The 20444-nt window shown below is 41.3% G+C and overlaps 1 protein-coding gene across 1 annotated transcript; it reads left to right on the top strand.

Moving 5' to 3' along the window:
* Positions 1-4903: 4903 nt before the first annotated feature.
* Positions 4904-15893, top strand: nes (nestin). The gene is made up of 4 exons (XM_078252066.1): positions 4904-6031; positions 7100-7224; positions 10924-10991; positions 11836-15893. The coding sequence occupies exons 1-4, from the start codon at positions 5198-5200 to the stop codon at positions 14685-14687; spliced, it is 3879 nt and encodes a 1292-aa protein (XP_078108192.1). The 5' UTR covers positions 4904-5197; the 3' UTR covers positions 14688-15893.
* The last annotated feature ends 4551 nt before the right edge of the window (positions 15894-20444 follow it).

The following is a 20444-nucleotide window of genomic DNA, read 5'->3' as shown; positions in this document are numbered from 1 at the left end:
ACAGGCTGAGCAAGTTATTCATGACTCATCAACTAGATCCTATTTAATGGTAGTTATCTATGGTAAGGTACCGGTAGTTGTACTAGCAGTACTTGAAATATTCCCATTTTAATACCTAAATGCTGTGTACATTTATTTTACAACTTACCGTTTGTTTCGCTTTGCACCTTCACTTCATCGTACACGGTTTCCTCCTCCTTTCTAGCTGAAAAGTTGAAGGACACGATAACTTGGTTAAGTATTTCGCAGTGGTGAATTGACAAAGACTTTTAAAAGTTTATTCCATTATTTGAAACCCTGATGAGGATTGGTTTTGTACGGATGCCCTCAGGGACGTCGTTAGGCCTATTTTAGGGGTGCTGAAGCTACCCTAAAATGTTCATAAGCCCCCCTAAATAATAATAAGAACAACAATAATAATTCGATTTTTTTACAGTGCACCCTGTATCACTAACTACGGTGAATCAGTCTTCCTTCACCATTCATGTGTGTGTGTTGGTGTGTAGTGTGTCTGTTTGAATTCTATTTTACAACTGTCAGAATGTTGTTAAATGTCATAGGGTCCCTGTTAATGCTATTGTTCCGGTGTATCCTTCAATTCATTGAGCAGATGGATATTGGAAGATATTTTAGCAGAGAGAAAGAGAAGCAGGAGACTGGCAGGGCAGTTGATTCTGAGGGAGCCGGCGTGATTGAGGTCAGTAGTGGCTACAGGTCTAAGGACATGTGGGGTGTTTTTTTTTCTTCTAACAATAAGCATTTGTTGGCAGGTCTAGGCACTAAGGCATAGCCTGAACTAAATTATTTCATTATATATGCTAGCTATATTCTGACCAACTTAACTTTCTGCATTCATTGGCTGTGATAAATTAAATAAATATGTAGATAATGCCTAAATGTAGGCCTTAAAAGTCTGGCTCTTGGGTTATACTGTATGCAAGCCAAACTACACAGTGAACTTAATCCACAGCGCAGTTACAGTGATTAGTGTAATTAAATAGCATTATTTGGACAACGTATCTTATAGAGAGAGGAATTAGATATAGTATGCTATTACTTTATCACACATTTACATGAGCAGACAGATTTAAGTTACTGCTTACAGAAGAACTCAGCAGGAGCAAAGTCTGGCCTAAGTGAATTCCCCCATGCAGCTTTGATGTGTCTAAAAGCTAACATTACAGTAACTTTTGTTTAACACAGTAGAAATGGAAGAAGAGGATATGTCTGTCACTTTTTACTTGTTAACATCTTGGTTTCTTGACTGGTTGTTGACATGAGTGTAGCTCTAATACAGTAACAAACGATGTGAGTGCAAAGATAGTGACGTTGAGTGAAGTTACAAATAATTTTATGTAATAATTATATATATATATATATATTTATATAATGAAATAATATAATAATGAATTATATATATATATACTTAGACACTATTATACCAAATTATACTCCAAGTAGAAAACTTGGATTATAGTTAAGAAATCAATATAATGTTGTTACAATTGTATTTTGAAAAAAAAAAAAAAAACTATACTTGCCTTCAGGCAAAGGATGTTTCTTGAATACAACTGAAGCGTAGTTAACTTCCCCCTCTGCCATGGTTACAATCGCTCTGTTGGGTTCTGTCTGACTTGCAGACAGAGAAGTACTGCAGAAATTAATGCACAGTTCATTAACATAGGAGAACTGGTTGTCTCCTCTGTTCAGTTAAGTATTTCACACTGAAAAAATACTTCATGCTGAAAAAATACAACTTCTGCTTTTGGTTGAGAGTCATTTGCAACTTCAAAGTCAAATACAATATGTCCTTGTAGTATGGAAAGACAATCTTCTAATAAAAGGTGATATTACAAACAATGCACATGCAGCGGGAGAATTGATAATATGTGACTTTGGATGTTTGCTTGGTGTAACACGATTCATACTGTCCCCACAATAACCAGATGAACTCCCCCACAGTGGCTCTCAGGTTGTTTTGACACTGGATGCAACTTGTGTGGGGTAATAGAGCTGCAGTGTCACACATTTCCTATGAGAAAGAATGCTCACAGTTTGTACTCAACAATGCTCATACAGTATAAATCTATTTTAAAAACACAGTCCAATATGTGTTTATCGCACATCTGCTTTGTTTAGCCAAGCTTTATCTGGTTTGTTAGAGAGCTAATGGCTTTACGAGTGCCTACAGAGCACATGTTGACTTTGATCTCTCCTCTTGTGAAATTTTAGACTCTTTTTTAGTATGTAACTTAAAAAAGCAGAAGTTCATGACAGCGTTCACATTGTTTGTCTGTGTAGAGTCTCTTTATCAAAAGATAGAGGAAGTTTGCAGATGGTGTGATACCTCATTGGTCTGCTAGTTATAGTTATAATAACAGTTTAACAACAGCTCTGTAGCAGACCTACCTCAAAGCCACTTTAGCTGGTAAATATGTTATTATGACTATGGCTTTAAATCAAGTCTTACAACATTCCTTTTTTGAAATGTTTCAAGCAACAGTAACTGGTGCAATACATGCACAAAACACAAAAAGTTATTGCAACAGCAGTTAACAACGCCAGTTGATATTTGATACCTTTGTGCAGCTTTTATGACATTTTTTGCCAATTATTCAAAGCATGTAAAATAGAAGCATCTGTCCCGTTGTAATACTGGGTGATGGAAGGCTGTTGCACTACTGAGAGATGCCCACTAGATGGAGATGGGGAGGTCGAGCTAAAATGACCCACAATTACAGTGCAAGGCCTATTGAAGTTATGACTTGTCTGTGTTGTTGTTTTAAGTTGTCTGTATCTGTCTAGCCCATGCTAATGTCCTGTACAAGTGTTTCTGTCTTCATGTGCCATAACTGTGTTCTATGTTCTATGTTTCTGCAGAACAGGAACCTGCTGGAAACTAGTTTTTAAACTGAGTCAGGCCTGTTTAAACTGTAACTTAATGTTACTTTTAATCCTTTCCTGTATAATAAATAAAATGAGCTTTTTACTGACGATTTTATTCTAACTGATAACATTTCTGTGTGGGAGGTCACACCCTTTGCTCTCCAGATACTGCAAGTTGTGCCCCAGCCTGCTGAGGCGTTTGGTGTTGACACTTATTTGGTTTAATCATTAACTAAATGCAGTTTCCCAAAATGTAGCAGAGCACAGGTGGGCGACTTTGCATATAGCTCATGACCAAAATCTTGCAGAGCCGCTAGTGGTCTCGCCCTTACGCTATAACAACTTACTGTAAGTGACTATCGTTTCCAAAAACACAAGCAGAAATCCCAGGATAATGTTTGCTTCCTGTAAAACGTGAAAGCAGGTCTGTGTCAAGCTAAACTTTCATATGATTATAATGAATGTCATTTTCAGTTGTTTTTGTTGCATTTAATTAGAATAGCCGATGATTTGTTCTAATTGCAGTTCATCAATGTTCACCATAAATCCCCATGTGACACTGTAATTTTTCTGTGGCCAAACTTTACGCTCGGCAAGAGGATGTTAGAAACTATGATGTTGTGTCATCGGTTAGTTGGTTACTTTTCTCTCAATTAGATGGCTAGTTTCACTTATCCTTGATGGTTTCATTTCCAGCAAGTTAGGTTAATGCAAAAAAAACTCTGGCAACTTCAGCTCATTCCGAATGCTGAAGTCCTAACAAAAACACATCGCACCATTTGTCAAGTTTCTACAACAAACAAGAGTTTAAATCCCTAGTTTAGGATGAAAATACATCCGACTGTCTTTTACCCAATCTTTCATGTTCTCCACTGCCTTTGACTGAACCTCAAGCACTTCCCAATTTTAAATTTGGAATTTACACATCTCAACAAGGGCAGAACTTTGGGCTTAACATTGGTTGGGTTGAGATTTCCAACGGAGGTCCCGGGACATGCCTGCATGTATTTAAAGGGGAACTATGCAGTTTTTTTTAGCATAATTTACCTTAACTGAACAGTTTCGGAGTCATTGGAATGTGACTTTTTTCGGGTTGAATGGTGGTCGTCTTGCTCCCCCCTAGCACCTGAGAGCAGAAAAACCACCCTTGCAACTTTGGGCCGCCGAGCCGCCGGCCTCAGCATCAGGAAGGATCGCGTGATATCAGGTCTCGCGATCTACCGAATTGCTTCACGGCACTGCACACATACGCCCATTCAGGAACCGGCTAACAAGGTAGCGATGGAGTTTTTCACACTATCGCCATGGCTGAGCCGGCAAAAAAGAAGCAGAAAGCTAGGAAAGCATTGTCGGAGGAACAGAGAAAGAAGAAACGGCAGACTGACCGAGCGAGGAGTCAGACACAAGTAAACATAGGAGCTGCCAAATATCTATTCTGAAGCTGTAGGGGGAGCTCTAAAGAGAAACCTGCCAGCAAAAAGCGAGAAAACAGCGAAGAAATGGCCAAAACTTACATTGCGCCCCTTTAAAGAAAGTGACAAAAACATCAACGAAACTTGGAGAAAAAAAAAAAAAGACAGAAACTTCAAAAAGCGACAAAAACCTTGAAAAACAAAACAAAAAATGTGACAAAAAAATACAAAAAGAAAGCAACAAAAACATTGAAAAGGAACAAAAACTTCAGAAAAAGCCCAGTTTTTATTATTGGGGGGGGGGGGGGTTGTTACCCCCCATCCCCCCTGTTGATTACACCTATGCATCTTGACCTCTCATGTATATTTCCGTTCTGTTGCTTCCAATGCTTTACTTGAAAAAAATTATTGGGATCGTGACAGAAACATGAAAAGGAAATTAGAGTAGAGAGAAGAGTGACGACATGCACCAAAGATCCCTGACTGGATCAAACTGTTTTTTCTCGTGATTACATGCTCAGCATCTTTCTATCTATTTGTGTCTCTTTCAGAGGTTATTTCTTGGCTGGAAATGTGCCAGTAGTGAAAGAGTTAACCTAGGGAATGACATCATTGCCTCTTTGTGCCCTTTCCCATCTCCTCCAGCCCTCCATTCTTTCCTCTCCCTCTCCTCTGCCCTCAGTCTCCTCCCTCTCCATCCCTCCTCCCTTCCTGCCCATGTGTCCGGCCCCTTCATTATGAAAGGGAAGCCTCTTGCTGGCGGTCACACAAGCAGAGCCTCACAGGAGCCTCACTCACACAAAAAAAAACCCCCCACACACACAGACTGGACAAATCCTCATTAGTGTCCCTCTGAGTGAGGTCTCCGTTTGCCAAACTTCTACTTCCTAAAAAACAACATGGATTTCCACAGTGTGCACCAAACCTTCCACCACAGCCGCCTAGGAGACGAGAAGCACCAGATGCTGGACCTGAACCGACGCCTGGGGTCCTACCTGAGCCGGGTCAAACTCCTGGAGGAGGAGAACGCGACGCTCGCAAAAGAGATCCAAGCCCTGCGACGCAGTGGCCACGGAGCCTTGACGCGTAGGCAGGGCCTGGAGGAAGAGCTGCGGCGGGCGAGGCTGGAGGTGGACGCAGCCTGGAGGGACAGGGTCCACATGGAGCTGGAGGTCCGCAGGGTGACCGAGGAGCTCCAAACCCTGGACATGCTGAGGCGGAGGGAGGCTCAGGCTCAGGCAGAGGCCAAGAAGAAGATGGAGCAAAGCAGGAAGGAGCTGGAGGAAGAACAGAGGGCTCAGATCTGGCTGAGTGAGAAGGTCAATCAGCTGGAGAACGAGATGAGGCACCTCATTCAAACCCATCAGGAGGATGTTGCCCACTTGGAGGCCACCCAATTGACCCGTTCCAGAGCCACAATGCCACCCACATTGGCTCAAAGGGGCAAGCAGGCACCAAACCTCCTAGAGCTAGGAGAGGAGTACTCGCAGAGGGCCAGCAGGGCATGGCAGGAGGCAGCAGAGGCCCATCAGGGGCAGCTAGAGCGCCTGGAGGAGTCACTTAACCAGGCCAGGAGCCGTTTAACCCAAGCGAATCAGGAGAAGAGCGAGAGCCAGCTGAAGCTCCGAGCCCTGGAGAAGGAGATGGCCTCAGCACAGGACGTCAGGCTGCATCTGGAGGAGACGGCAGCCCGGCAGGGAGACAGATACAGCCAGGAGATCCAGCAACTCCAGGTGAGAGCAGAACAGCCACAGATCCATAGTGGCATTAGAATGTGCCAGAGGCCACCAAATGTGGGCTATTACGGCCAAAAAGATTCTGGATTCCGGTGGGGCCAGCTGATAATCAAGACAAATTTCTATTTTGTTGTCAATTTATATTTTACTATTTAAATTTTATATTTCTGTTTGTGATTTAACGGCCATATTGAGAGCTGCTAAACTGTGTTTAGTTGTTAACAACAATGACAATAATGATCTATTCTAAATGACACAAATAGTATTGCATGTGGTCAAGTCTTACAAGAACATTATTTATACTTTTATATCTCATTTCCTGGCAAATATTCAAGGCCTTTAGTAGCCAGATGTCCCACTGAAGGCTTTAAATGAGCTTTCCTCCCTCAGTATGCTAATTTAATATTCTGATGGAATGAAAACATTGGGGTCTGAAAGGGACTACCTATTTATAGGCTGGAGCTGTTGGGATTAGTTCTGGGTCAAAGCAAGGTCTGAGGGGTGAAGCACACCAAATTAAACACTTTTAAAAGGACAATGCTTTTATATTTATTTTTCAAATAATCTTGAAAAAAAAAAAAATTGATAAATGTAAAGATTACAACTGGTTGAGATAAAAAATAAAAAAATAAATCGTGATGCAATTTTTATAATCTACTTTAGATTTCACTTGACTTCAGACGTCACTACATCTTCTTAGTTCATTATTTGAAAAAATGTTTTTTAAGATAAAATACAATTTCAGTTGCACTTTTGATGAGAAAATCGTATTGTGAACTTAAAATCTTGAGTTGATTGTGTCGTATCTCTAGTTTTTAACAAACCTGTGTGACAAGTCAAACCTAAAGCGTTAACTTATGCTTTGGTATTTTAACAGCATCACTCGTCATTTTCATGATTTAGATCAGTGCAGTTAAAATAAAGGCCGTATTCTCTCAACAACCCTCAGAATATGACTCACACAATGAGTGTTTATTTATACCCAATATACTTCCCAATGAGAATGCATTCATACCTTTTTTTTTTAACCGCTTCCTTTTCCTGGTTCACTTCCTGTTTTGGCAGGAGCACTTGGAGGGCCTGGAGGCGGAGAAAGCGGAGCTGGGCCAGCGGATCGATCACATTGTTCTGGAGAACCAAGGCCTGCTGCAGAAGAAGATGTCTCTGGGCCTGGAGGTGGCGACGTACAGGTACCGTCAGCTGCTGGCAAGATAATGTACATTGTAGAGCATCCGTTATACATGAGTTAGTCACAAATGGGAAATGGGGAATCACATACGTATAGTGCAAAGTCCCTGAGCAAAGCAGTCACCATCTCTGCCCCCCTTCTGCATTTATAATTACATCTGTCTGCGTATTAAGTACGGCGCTGGAGATGTGACATATTTAGCCTAGCTTAGCATAAAACAGGACATTGTGGAAACAGTAAGCCTGGCTCTGTGTGTGGATAACTACACCCATTAACCCCTCGAAAGCTCACTTATTAACACGTTGTGATGTGTTTTTTATATGTACAAAACTGATGTCCTGCAGTCACAGTGTCACAGTTTGAGATATCAAAAGGAGGACTCCAAAGCAGGAGATCTGTCAAGCGTGCTTTAATAAACATAAAGCTGAATCCAAAAACAGGCAGGCAACAAAAGGAAATCCAGAAACACTTGAAGAAACTACTGTATACTAGGAAGATACTCTTAAGTCAGGAACAAAACGCAGACAATCCGACACTGAACAAGAGAACACCAAGTCTAATATATACACAAGGAGAGGAGGGTGGTAACGACGAACAGGTGAAACGCATCAGGGCGGGACAGACAGTCACAAAGGTGGGAAAACACACAAGGCAGAAAGTCAAACAAGACATCAAACAAAACATACCAAACTGTTAAAATAAGGATGTCACTACCCGATGTGAGTCGAGTGCAGATGTGAGTTGCGCATACGTCACTTTGCGACAAGTAGCCTACACGAACCTGCTAACGAGAGACTTCTGTAATGTCAATACAATAAAAATGGACAGACATAACGAAGTTCGTTCACTGCTGGCTACAAGTTAGCAATCAAACACAACAAAGGCTGTCATTTGAATGGCGTTTTGAGCTAACGTTAGCAATCAAACAATCATAGAGAGCTACGTTTTTGAAATTATTTCCATCTTCTGTTATTGTTTGTAATGAGAAAAGTTTATTATTTTATGGATTTCACAAATTTCAGTATGACACATTATGCCGTAAACCATTTAAATCTGAGCATGCGCAACTCACATCTGCACTAGACTCACGTTGGGTAGTGACAAGGACATGAAACATGAGGAGTGAACCTTCAAAATAAAACAGGAAACACACTTAACAAAAACTCAGGATCATGACACAGGGTAACTCAAGATATAAAAATAAAACAGGGATACCAGTGATTTTGTGATAAAAAATCCTGGATGCATCATAACTAAAGAAGAAATATACTTCACTTCTAAAAAAAAATTATAGTTATTTTATACAAAAGTAGAATCAGTCTATGTTGCATTTATTCTTTGCATCATGAGCCTCATAGCCTTCGTTTCAGACTTTTATGCACAGCTGAAGAAACAATGGGCCCCAAAGAGCACAAAGTCGCAGCCTTTGTGACACACACAGCATCATTACCGCATGCAGCATGATTTTTAAAATCAAGAGGCCAAACGTTGTCCTACAAGAAAGAAATAAAGCACCTGTGCCCGCCATAACAGGAAACATGATATGGATCATTTGTCTCTCTCGTAGTGATTGTTATTTCCGCAGGTCAGCTTTTCTGTTTCTGCAAACTAAATTTACTGTATCGCAGCATGCTTGCAACATCTGTTGCCTTTAAAGTCACGGGAAAGTAGAGTCTCATAGGTGTAAACATATCGCCTGTCTATCCATCCACAGTGAAAAGCATCTTTCTCTTTACACTTTTTTTCATCCCGAGGGAAAAATGGAAGCAGGTTCTTCGTTTGATTTACTCAGGACTGACTGTACTAACATGTCAGCTTTGTATCCTGTTCTCTCTAAATATGTTTTTGATCAATGGGTGGAAAATAAGCCATTATGATATGGCTATTGTATGATCATTGTCATTTTAAATGAAACAGCAGATGGAGTATCGATAGAGATACGTTTTCTGTTTTAGAAGTCAGCCTTTGTGTTGACTTTTCATGATAACGGTGGCTTTTATGAAGTGTCAGTCACATCGCTGTGAAACAGGAACTTTGGCTTCACGCTGAGATGTAAAAGCGTTTAAACTTCACCAGGGTGGATGATCTCTAAGGAGCCTGTTTGATGTCAGACTGGTGTGGGATGAATGTTGCATTTATTGTAAAAACATATTTTTGATGTTTGTTAAAAGCCGCCTCACTCACGTCATGGGAGCTGGCTAAATCATGAGGGTTTTTTTTGTCTTTTGTCTTTAGTAATTACTGAGAGGGTAATGATTAACTTGTGTTATGGTCACATGGAAATACGTAGTGCTTAGTTCCAAATTGTTGCTCATATTTGGGAAGAGAACTCATTACTCTACTTACTCAGACTTTTTCAAGATATATTCACCATCTCTTCCCTTGTATTTGATAGTCAATTGATCATTTTGTAATTTTTCAAGTAAAAATCCCCAAAAAGTGCCTTTTCCGGCTTCTCAAATGGGAGGATTTGCAGCTTTTGTCTTATGCGAGTCTTATGTGATAATAATAAACTGAACATCTTTAGGTTTTGGACTGTTGGTAGAACAAACAAAGCAATTTGAAGACGGGACCTCGAGCTTTAGAATATCGTGATAGACTTTTTTTTGTTTTTACAATTTCCTCAGATTTTACAGACTAAACAATAATTAATTAATCAAGAAAAAAATCAGCAGATTGACAAAAATGATCTTTAGTTGCAGCCGTATTGGTAACTATAGCTTCCAATGTATCAGGATACAAACAGGAGTTGCAACTTCTGACATTCAACATCCAGCTGAGCTATCATCAAATCGTCAGCTCTGATTGAGAGGATTAGTTCATCTCATTCCAACGCTGCTCAGTAACAGCGTAGAGCAACAAATAAAGGGCCGTCCACAGCGAGTGCAGCCGTCTGGACTAAAGGTCAACTCATTGTAACTTGGACAGAGCAACGTATCCATTATGGAGCTCTATAGTGGTGTCTCCTTTCTCTTTCTCCCCCCCCCCCCCCCCCCCCCTCCTCAAAATATTGACCCAACTCTTCAGGGAGAAGCTACCGATTCATGAGCTGTGGGAGGCTAGTATAACAGCAGAGGGGAGCACGAGGGGGGGAAGGAAACGGAGAGGACAAATTTCAATGTCATTCACTGCACATGAGACTTGACTTGTTGTTATACCTTGATATGTTTCTCACATGATAAGGACACGCAAGCACAAAGATGCATTAAACTGCCAGACACACAGCTAATTATATTATGTGTTGGAATGGAGGCGGGTGTGGTCCGCATGTGTGAATGGAGACAGAGGTATTAGTGCTGCATGGGCTGCTCATAATATCTGCTGTCATTAAGTCGGTAAGCGTTAGTGTCCCATGTGTGTCTGTGTGTCTGTGTGTGTGTGTGTGTGTGTGTGTGTGTGTGTGTGTGTGTGTGTGAGGAATTGATGGCCGAGGTTTGTGCGCTGCAGATGGCTCCTCAATGGCAGGCCCTTTGCTGCATTTCCATAACAACAGACCTTAGTCCGTTCCTGCAGCTCAATAGCAAAAACAAATGTCGTCTTTCGCTCCTCTTCCCACCCATTGCTCTGTGTGCAGCATCATGTCGGCATTCACCCATTTATGGCTCATCCAAATTGAAAACTTCACAGTTTTTTGCATGTTGTGTGTAAGAGCTGCATACTTTAAAGTGTAACCTGCTTGTCTTGTTGTCTGTCTCTACAGAGCTTTGCTGGACAGTGAAAGCCTTGGGGGAGAGATCCCTTTGTTAAATCAGCCAAGAACCATCACAGGTAATTAAAGTAAACAATATTAATTAGAGCTGCAAAGACTTATCGATAAGTTGCCAGCTATTAAATTAATCGGCAACTATTTTGATAATCGACTAATCGATTTAAAAAAAAAAAAATGTATGAATAAAAGTAAAAAAACATTGATCGACATTTTCTGACATTTTATAGACCAAACAACTAATCGAGAAATCGAGAAAATAGACAGATTAATCAACAATGTAAGTAATCGTTGGTTGCAGGCCTAATAATAATACATCAGCACCATGTCAGTGACTTCACTCCTGCAGTGTTTAGAACCTCAACATAAAGAAATCCCCCTTTATGTCCACTGACTTTGTAAGCGTAGCGTTTCATTCAGTCTACTAAAAGCCTCTCAGACTGGTGGACATCTTTGATGCTGTTTGTAATCACATTAGTCTAACTGGGTGTGTGGGTTGGGGGGGCTTGGCTAAGGGAGCTGAGGTAGGCACTTTGGGTCCTGTAATGCAAGCCACCTAAGACAGTCCCCAGAGGTTATTGAGCCATATGGCTTTGCTTTCCGGTAACTTAGACAAAATTGAAAGGAAATGAAGATCAATATCTTCCCATTAGTGTCCAACCTCCATTGAGAACATACATTTTAATAATGCTTTGGGGAGACAGGTTCTCCACAGTATCTATGTCACAAATACTAGTTAAAGCTGTGTGAAAGTATCAACTATCTTAGTATACAGTATATGTGGCAGAATTGTAGATATAGAAATAGAATAGAAATTGGTTTCAACTCAAGAAAACATCAATGCATGTCATTATTATTACAGTAGCTTCATTGTGTATTCATGAGCTCTGCTCTCATCCTCCACAGATGCAGTTTTCAGCCCTCGGGGGGTTCAAAAGAATTACCAGACCCAGCTGTCCGCTAGCCACAAGACCACTTCTCTCTCATCTGTCCGTGGCATAAAAGGAAGAGGGCCAACAGCGATTACTGCAACACCAATGTGGAGTAGAAAACCTGTAACCCTCACTGAAACTCCAAAGATTTCCACGAAACCTGCATATGAATATGCAACAAAGTCAGCAACATGGGAACCCCCTTATCCCAAAATACTGCAGGATGGAGCCGTTGAAAATTTCAGACCACAAGAGGTTCATGAGAAAGTCACCTATGCTGAGCCTCTATCCCCTCCCAATGAGCAGGAGGTTGGAACAACATCAGGGGACAAAGAAAATGAAGCGAACCGGAACAATGTTGGTGTGGAACCTCCCGAGGAAAGATGCATTGTAGAGTCAGTTGTCAGTTATCAGGTTGAGTCTGGCCTCAGCAATGAGCCACCCTTGAATGATGAAGTTAGTCAGCATCAGTTGACCACACCCAACCTTTTACCATACCATGTCAGAATGAGAGAGGAGCCCTGTGGTTTCTCGGATGAATCTGATAACGATGTGCCTTTTGAAATACCTGCTGAAAAAGAAGAGCCGCACGCTCCAATTGATGCATGGGTAGAGAAAGAGTGGAGAGGCAAAGAAGTAGAGCATGTGCAAGAGGAAATGTCAGATGCTGAAACTGAGGTGGTAATTGAACCAAACTTTGAATCAAGAACGAGTAGTCCAGTGTCTGAATGTGAGCCTGAAGCAAGCTTGTTCAACAAAGTGACAGACTTCAACCGAGATGAAAACATGTTGGAGGAGGATGCAGTCGAGATGAGGCAACAAATAAGAAGTTCTATAGTAGGAACAAATGAGACGGATGTTGAAGATAAGTTGTACCCGGATGGAGAAGAGATGGATACGTGGGATAGTGTAATAGAAAGGAGGGTTGATGTAAAGACAGATGAAGGCATAGAAAAGGATGAAGAAAAACGACAACACGCTGAACCAGAGGAAGACATATCAGCAAAAGAACAAGAGCATGACAAGAAAGAAACTAGGCAGGATTTGGTCACTGATGTAGAGCAAAACGACAATGTGGCCTTTTCAATGATGGACACACAAGTAGATGATGATGGACAGCATGCTGCGCTAGACCAAGAGCATGCACCGTTTCCTGAAAACGGAGAAGACGATGAAGAGGAAGATTCTCAAAATGTTTCCGTGTCATGGAGAACCGAGCTGGAGAGCGACAGCTACGCTCAGGATAACACTCTTGCCGACCCTCGTCCTCTGATTCGGTACAAGAGCGACGAGACAGACGCCAACACTCAGGCGTCGCACATGGATGAGAGCGAGTCTAGCGAAGGGGAGCAGGAAAAGAAGACCGGAGAGACGGGAATGTGGAGCGAAGGCAAGTCAACGAGATTTGGAACTATGGAGGATCTGTGTGAAGAAGTTGAAGCGGAGGCATTGGATGAGGAATATAATCTGGGATATACTCACATTGAAGGCCGTGATGTTGTCCAAGAAATGATCAGAAACATCAGCGATGGACATTCGGATGAAGAAACTGAAGAACTCTCAAAACCCATGGTACCCACTAATGTGTACTATGATGAGTTGGAGACAGACAGACTTGTGGAACAGGAATTAGAAAACCTAGCCACAGACATCTACAGCGCTCACTTTGCACAGCAGCAGGTCAAAGAGAGCGAGGAGATGCTACATAAGTCTCTGGAGGAAATGACCAAGCAAGAAGAGACTGGAATGTCTTCCTGTGAAGAGCCTGAAGTGGGAGTAAATCACCAACTTGCATCTTCAGCTATAATTATAGATCAACCTTTCGAGAACCAATATTTCAGTGATTCGTCAATGGTGATACCTCAAGCAGACACTCGGGCGGATGATGAGGTTCAGCATATAGATCAAGAAACTAAATATGCTCAAGAGAAAAGAGAGGAAGAGGATGAACGCAATGTGTCCATGGTGACACACGCTGATGTAACAGAAGATCTCTCTGGCTTTATGGACTTCACCAGCAGGCCTGACATGGAGGAAACAAACGACTCAGAGGATCCGAACTCTGTGTCGCAGGTAATAGCAGATGAGGAAAACATGCAGGATGTGGCGCCCACCACTGAGGTGAAAGAGGTTGCACCTGAGGAAGCAACCAGTGAATCTCAAGAACATCTTATTGAGGATGTTGCAGACTGTCGAGAACTTCAAGAAGTTTCAGAAACCGCTGAATGGGAAGTCCTGGAGAACCCAAGTGAGGACTTTGGAGAAATCAGAGATCAGAATGTAGAATGTGATAATGTTCCTAAATCAGTTGAAAGTTATTTGCACGATGACGGAGGCTCTGATGAGGGCATTATGACAGGTAAAGAGGAGCCCCTCGAGATTTCTCATGACAGTGTACCTGATGAAAACGATATCTTTTTGGCGAAGGACTCAACAGAACAATTGAATGCGAATGGCAAAGACAACGGCCTCCATGGTTTCTTCAGCTCTGGCTTAAAGAATGACTTCTGGGTGTCCTCCATGGACACAGGTGCCACCTATCAACCAAATGATGCCTGTAATGATGCAGCTGAGCAAACCAATCAGAATCTAGGGTTTGCTGACAATTCGGTTTGGGGGGATTCGGAAAATGTGGTTAACTGGAACTCCAGGGTGGATATTGACTCATCGAAAGCCGTGCCCGCAAAGAAAGAGCAGGAGCAGATGCAGCAGATGCATTCCGAGGTGAAGCAGGTGTTTTGTAGAAATGTTGAGGGGGAGTTAGTCCATTCTGACGAGTCTGAAGTTGAGGGTGAATCCTGGTCATCTGGGGAGGAACCGGTATAAAAAGTAGTGAGTCAAAGGGAGTTAAAGTATTAGATCTAATCAGTGTAAGTCAGAGAAAAATTAGGTTTGCTGTATACTGCATTTACTATGAAAACCAAAGTCGTGCCTTGGTGCGCACCTCTGTGACGCAAACCACCAATGTGCCAAATCTATCTCTAAAGATACCGAGCACTAGTCTTGCTTCCAGGGGCGGAGCATGGGGGTGGCTTCTCTCTGTCTGTTTGTTTTCTCGTAAGCGACAAATCTTATAGGTTTTTAAAATAACTTCAACTTTGTGTCATTTCCCCTCAGTCTCTCTGACTGGATCGACAAATCAATGGAGCAAAAGTTCTGTTACTGGAGAAATATTTCCATTCTTTCTGTGAACTCCTTTCTGTGAACTTTCTAAAAAACTGCCTTTTTTGAATTGGCAAGAGTAAAAATGTGTCATCTTTAACATTTGTTGTGTTCTGGTGTCAGAATGATGAAGACAGTTGGAGAACAATCACATACAAAATAGGATTTAGACTCTACAGGAGTCCCTACTTTCTTTTCCTTGGCAACTATCATGTTTTTCCCAAATGATGTACCAATTTGTAGGCATTCTATTACCAGATGGCTTGAAAAACAGTGCATATTGTTGCAGTAAATGGAACGTGCACCCGGACCCCCAGACCCCCCTCCCTTCCCCTGAGTTTTGGCCTGAGCCCTGAAGGTTTAACCTCTGGCTCCACCCATGCTTGTTTCTGACATATTTGACTAACAGTTTTTTCTTCTATCCTACTCATTATAACTCACTCTTTTAGTCTTTGTGTGCATGTTATGGAAGAAGGTGTATGCATGAGGGAACAGCATGAAGACCTAACGAAGAATGTCCTTTGAGAGTTTATTGATTGCTGTCTAATCTGATTTTACCGACTGATTGAAATCAATGAGACCGGAAGGGTAGGATTCCTTGCAGAGCTGCTATTCCACAGTGTATCAAACAGACAGCTGCTTTAGTTTTTCTGCTGGTGAGTGGTCTTATTTTACTGGACAACAATTGACTTATCTTTGCATGTTTTACATGTGTAGAATGAATGGCTTGGTTGTTTATATAAAAGATGACACAAACCGGGTTAGATAAGCAAACTGTTAGGGTTGTATTTGGTTGGTCTGTATTCTTGTTTCCATCTATAAAGTTTTTGCTGCGGTACATTTACAGTCCAAAATAAACAGTAGATTCATGATATGCTCCGAGTCTTTTTGTTTGAATATTTATCGTGTTTGCATGCAAAGTGCACCTCACACACTGACACGACCAAAGTAAGTGGAACAAACATTAGGAAATACATTTCATTTTATTTCAGACTGTTTTATGACAGTCTGAAATAAAGTTTGTAGAATTATGAGCATCTTATTAGATTTCTTTAGCAAATGTTTGTCATTCAGTGAGGACAAGACCTTTATAATTTTCTTGTCCGTCTACCTACTGTAATTGTGCTGGAATGAACAATTTAATTTAATACTATTTACGGAAAATAGAAAGTGTTCAATTAATATAATTTAATGTATTGCTACGAGAGTCTTTTAGCCAGAGCACAGCATGTCAGCTCAACATGCAAACATGTGAAAGGTGTCTGCAGGCTATCTTACTAACAAACATATGGAAAATTAAGTCTCCAATAATAAATAGCCTATTAATAATCAATGAATATTTACTGGGTTTGAAATGGAGCAGCTCTTTAAAGAAAACAAAATAAAGTGTTAGTTGGGGAAATTATAGAATCATGGAATGGATTATGCCAACGTATACCAGGAGGAGGCTTTTGTCAGTATATATGGTGTTGAAAACTCTGAATGTCTGTCACTGAAAAGAGGGAATTGAGCACTGATGATTGGTCAAGACAATCCTCACACTGGTAACCTTTTCTTTAACTAAGACTACAGTTACTGTCTCACCACCAAACGCTTGCTTTTGGGGAAAATTGTCAGGTCTTTGTAAATTATAGAATGTGGTCTAGGCCTACTCTATCTGTAAAGTGTCCTGAACACCTGTTATGATTTGACACTATAAATACAATTGAATTCAATTACCACAATGTCAAGAAACCCACTGCTTGCTGCCTTCCAGCAACATCCAACTCGGTTTCCTTTGGGCTTTTCATTGAGGAAGGGTGTGTGTGTGTGTGTGTGTGTGTGTGTGTGTGTGTGTGTGTGTGTGTGTGTGTGTGTGTGTGTGTGTGTTTCTGGACTGGGCAACATCCCAGCTTCACTGACCTTAAAACAGGCAACCTAACAAAGCAGCACCAGGGCCCTCAACAAGCAAACAGCCATCCCATGAGATGGCCAAGGAAAAAGTCTGTAAGAGGGAACAATGTGTGACCTCACCTCCTCTCATTGCTGCCCACGCATTCATTAGTGGGTTTTCCAAACAATGATGGCTGTTTGAATGGCTGCTCGCCTCCTCGCTGCCCAATGAGTCTCGGAGAGGAAAAGAAGGAAACTGCAGAAGCTCGTATTCACTGTGAGAAGGCTGAGTGCTGGAATGGCATTACGGCAGCTGTCTGGCATGCTCCTATTCTCTGGCCATCAATAGGCCTGTCCAGTATACAATTATACAATCACTAACTTATAGGAACTCTACTGATGTCTTTAGTAGAACAGAAACAAACAGGAGTCCTTTAATATTAGGATTTCCAAAGCAATTGTAAGTTGTCCTCCTCGTAGTTAATAAAGTTAATCTGAGACTGCTCAAATCTGAAGACATTTGGCACAAATTTGTGGTTAAATCATCTAGGAGGTGGGATGTATTTTTTGATTGCTGCACAAATCATTTTATTCTTTGGCAACGTAACGCTATAAAACGCCGTAACTGACCAACCATCAACAATCCGTGTTTACTGCGTGCCAAGTTTTCACTAACAAGCGCCCTGGTTACCACAAAACTTGGCGTAATTGCTAATAAAGTATCGTTGCTTTTCAGATGACTTTCCAGCCCATATAGAACGTGTTTTTGGCCAATTACAACCAGTTATAAAACACATGTAAGAATGTCTGAACATGAGCACCAAACCAGACTTCATTTAGTTCTGCCTGGCTTTTAGAAAAATAGGAACAGCATTCATGTTGTAATTTAATATGTCTTCTCATTCAGATTATAGTCAAATTTTTTACAAACAGCAACACTGACACACCCCCAGGTCTTTGTGCCATAATGCTGTGCTACCAAAAGGCATCCATCTCACTGGAAAAATCTAAATTTAAGGCAGAAATGTTGCAAAAGTTCGCTTAAGACATCCTGGACTGGTCCAGCTATGACCAATGGCCACTGAATTAACGCAGGGGAGGTGTCTTTATACAAGTCTATTGGGAGAGTAAACCTCTTTTAGCTCTGTGTGTGTGCGTGCGTGCGCGCGTGCGTGCGTGCCTGCCTGCCTGCCTGCCTGCCCTCCGTCATCCTGTCTCCATTGATTTACTCCGGATGTCATTGGTCTGAATGACGGTGCTGCAGAGCAGGTGTCTGCACTTGGTTCCCCCACTTTAGATCCACATTATATCAGAAAAGGCATGAAGGCACATACGCTGGCAGAGAATAGCATAGTCATGTGGTGTCACTGAGTAACAAGTCTGAAGCCCTGCAAGAGGCCCAATTACACCCAGCTAACGTGTTGCATCTAGAGTTTTAGGAGTGAGAATAAGGCCTTTTTTTTCAATTAATTTTCAGTTTTCATTAAGACGTGGAATATCACGGCATATTCAGGTTTTGGAAGCATTCTTTGGAGATGTATACAGCACATTCGGAATGTCCGTCTCAATCAAGGTTTTTACGGCCTCTTGCTTGTTTACGGCTTACGGTCAGCTCTGTGCGTTGCCATGGCTGTTGCACACAAACCAACCAGCCAACAGTTTGCAGGGATGCGGTAGAGATACATGGCCAAAAGAAAATTAGGAGAAACACATTTTTTGTGTTTAAGATCCTTTTTGGGGCTTTTTTTGTCTTTAAATGATAAGACAGCTGTAGACAGGAAAGGGGAGAGAGAGGGGCACGACATGCAGCGAAGGGACGCAGGTTGAAATCAAACCTGAGCCGCAAAGACTTAGGTATCAACAGGTTTTTGGATATGGGCAAATATCCCAACACTGATCTTTTCACGAAGGTGTTAAAAGGAATGAAAGAGGGAGGCTGTGTTTGCATGGTCAAACAAGTCCACCACCGGTGGAAAACTTACTACATGTAAGCAGGAATATTAGTGGAATATTCATCTTCATTAGCCATGTAAACAGCTTCGAAGAATATTGTCTTTTTCGAAATAAAGGCAAAAACTTGAATATTATGTTCATGTAAACGTAATCACTGACAGAGAACCTGTAACCTTATTTACCTTTTTAACCCGTTTCTAAACACTACTGCGACTTTGTCACTGTTATGTGTCATGACTCAGACCGAACGCAGACAGACTATCATTACATGATTTATTGCCAAAATAAAGGTATATGTTGGCTTACTTACAGGTAGGCAGGTCCATGTCCAGGTCCAGGTCCAGGTAACAGAAGCTTTTCCACCATTTTTATATTCTCCTTAACAAATGTTTTTTAATTGTTTTTACACTTTGAATCTAGCCTGGTCCTACCAGACTCTGGTACATTTCATTAGTACAGAGAGTCTGGCCACTCTCCATTGACAAGTGTTAACTTCCTTGAAGGTGGTACTCTGTTGAAGTTTAAAACTATTAGATCTGCCCAGAGCCACTCTGGATCTGCCATAACCAATCACTAACGTTTGGTCGGGACGTATGTCATGCGCATGTGCAACAAGAGGGGAGACCGACAACTATTGGCTTATATTTAGCATTAGCATCGCTAATGAGCGATTCTTTTCGCCCCATAGTCACCAAAGTAAATATTGGACCCATTTTTCACAAGTCACATATCTCCAGATCATTCTGCCACTAACTAATGGCATTTTTCAGACGGACGCGTCAGGAGAAAATGAACTTTGTTTGAGACCTGCTTCTGTCTCAGGAACACATTTCAAATCAGCTACTTTATATTTCAGAGTACTTATTAGAAGGATAACCCCTTGAGATGAATCATCATACAAAAATACAAAAAAAACTAAAAACATTCACACATACACACAACACTCCCAAGCCTAACTACCCCAACACCGACTGATTCCCCCCCATAAAAAAAATACTAAAAAAATAAAATAAAATATAAACAGGTAAATACACAATAGGTTTGATACATCCCAATTTTGCTACTGTTTACAGTATATGCACAAACAGGTGCCAACACATTAAGGAGGAGAAAAGTAAGAAACTAAGAGAGAAAAAAAGAAAAGACAACCAAATGAAGTAATAGATCTAAGTGAGCCAGGCAAGGTGTTCCAATCAGATGCCGTTTTACATTTAAAGATACGTCGCCCAATTTCTTTGGCGATTCTAATAAAAGTACAAAAGTTTTACTTCCACTTCAAGAGTATCTTAACTACAGGCTGCCCTCTCAAGTTGAAAGCTTCAAGACAGAGATCAGCAAAAAAATAATCTGCAGAGTAAGTAACCCCTTAACTCATGTTTTTTATCAAAAGTAACAAAGACGCTGTGTTTTTTACAAAATGAGGAGACAGAGATGGGTGGAAAAGGTAGGTGACATGCAAAATGGTTTTGCCTTTCTTTGTGGATCATTAGTTGCCTGTAGTGGTCTGACATGTCTCCCCATGAGTTCAAAACCTTTCCCAACTTGTTGCACCTTGTGCTCTGACCCGAAAACAATTGCAGCTGCGTCACTGCAGCC

This window comes from Sander vitreus, chromosome 6 (assembly GCF_031162955.1).
Source record: "Sander vitreus isolate 19-12246 chromosome 6, sanVit1, whole genome shotgun sequence".
Lineage (NCBI taxonomy): Eukaryota > Metazoa > Chordata > Actinopteri > Perciformes > Percidae > Sander > Sander vitreus.
The sequence above is the reverse complement of the archived record's forward strand: the minus strand, read 5'-3'. Positions and strand labels throughout refer to the sequence as shown.

What these genes read in the sequence shown, in the direction of transcription:
- nes (XM_078252066.1), top strand. Translation starts at nt 5,198, where the DNA reads ATGGATTTCCACAGTGTGCACCAAACCTTCCACCACAGCCGCCTAGGA. An exon ending in CTGGAGGTGGCGACGTACAG is followed by an intron (nt 7,225 to 10,923) that starts GTACCGTCAGCT and finishes CTGTCTCTACAG; the next exon opens with AGCTTTGCTGGACAGTGAAA. An exon ending in TCAGCCAAGAACCATCACAG is followed by an intron (nt 10,992 to 11,835) that starts GTAATTAAAGTA and finishes CATCCTCCACAG; the next exon opens with ATGCAGTTTTCAGCCCTCGG.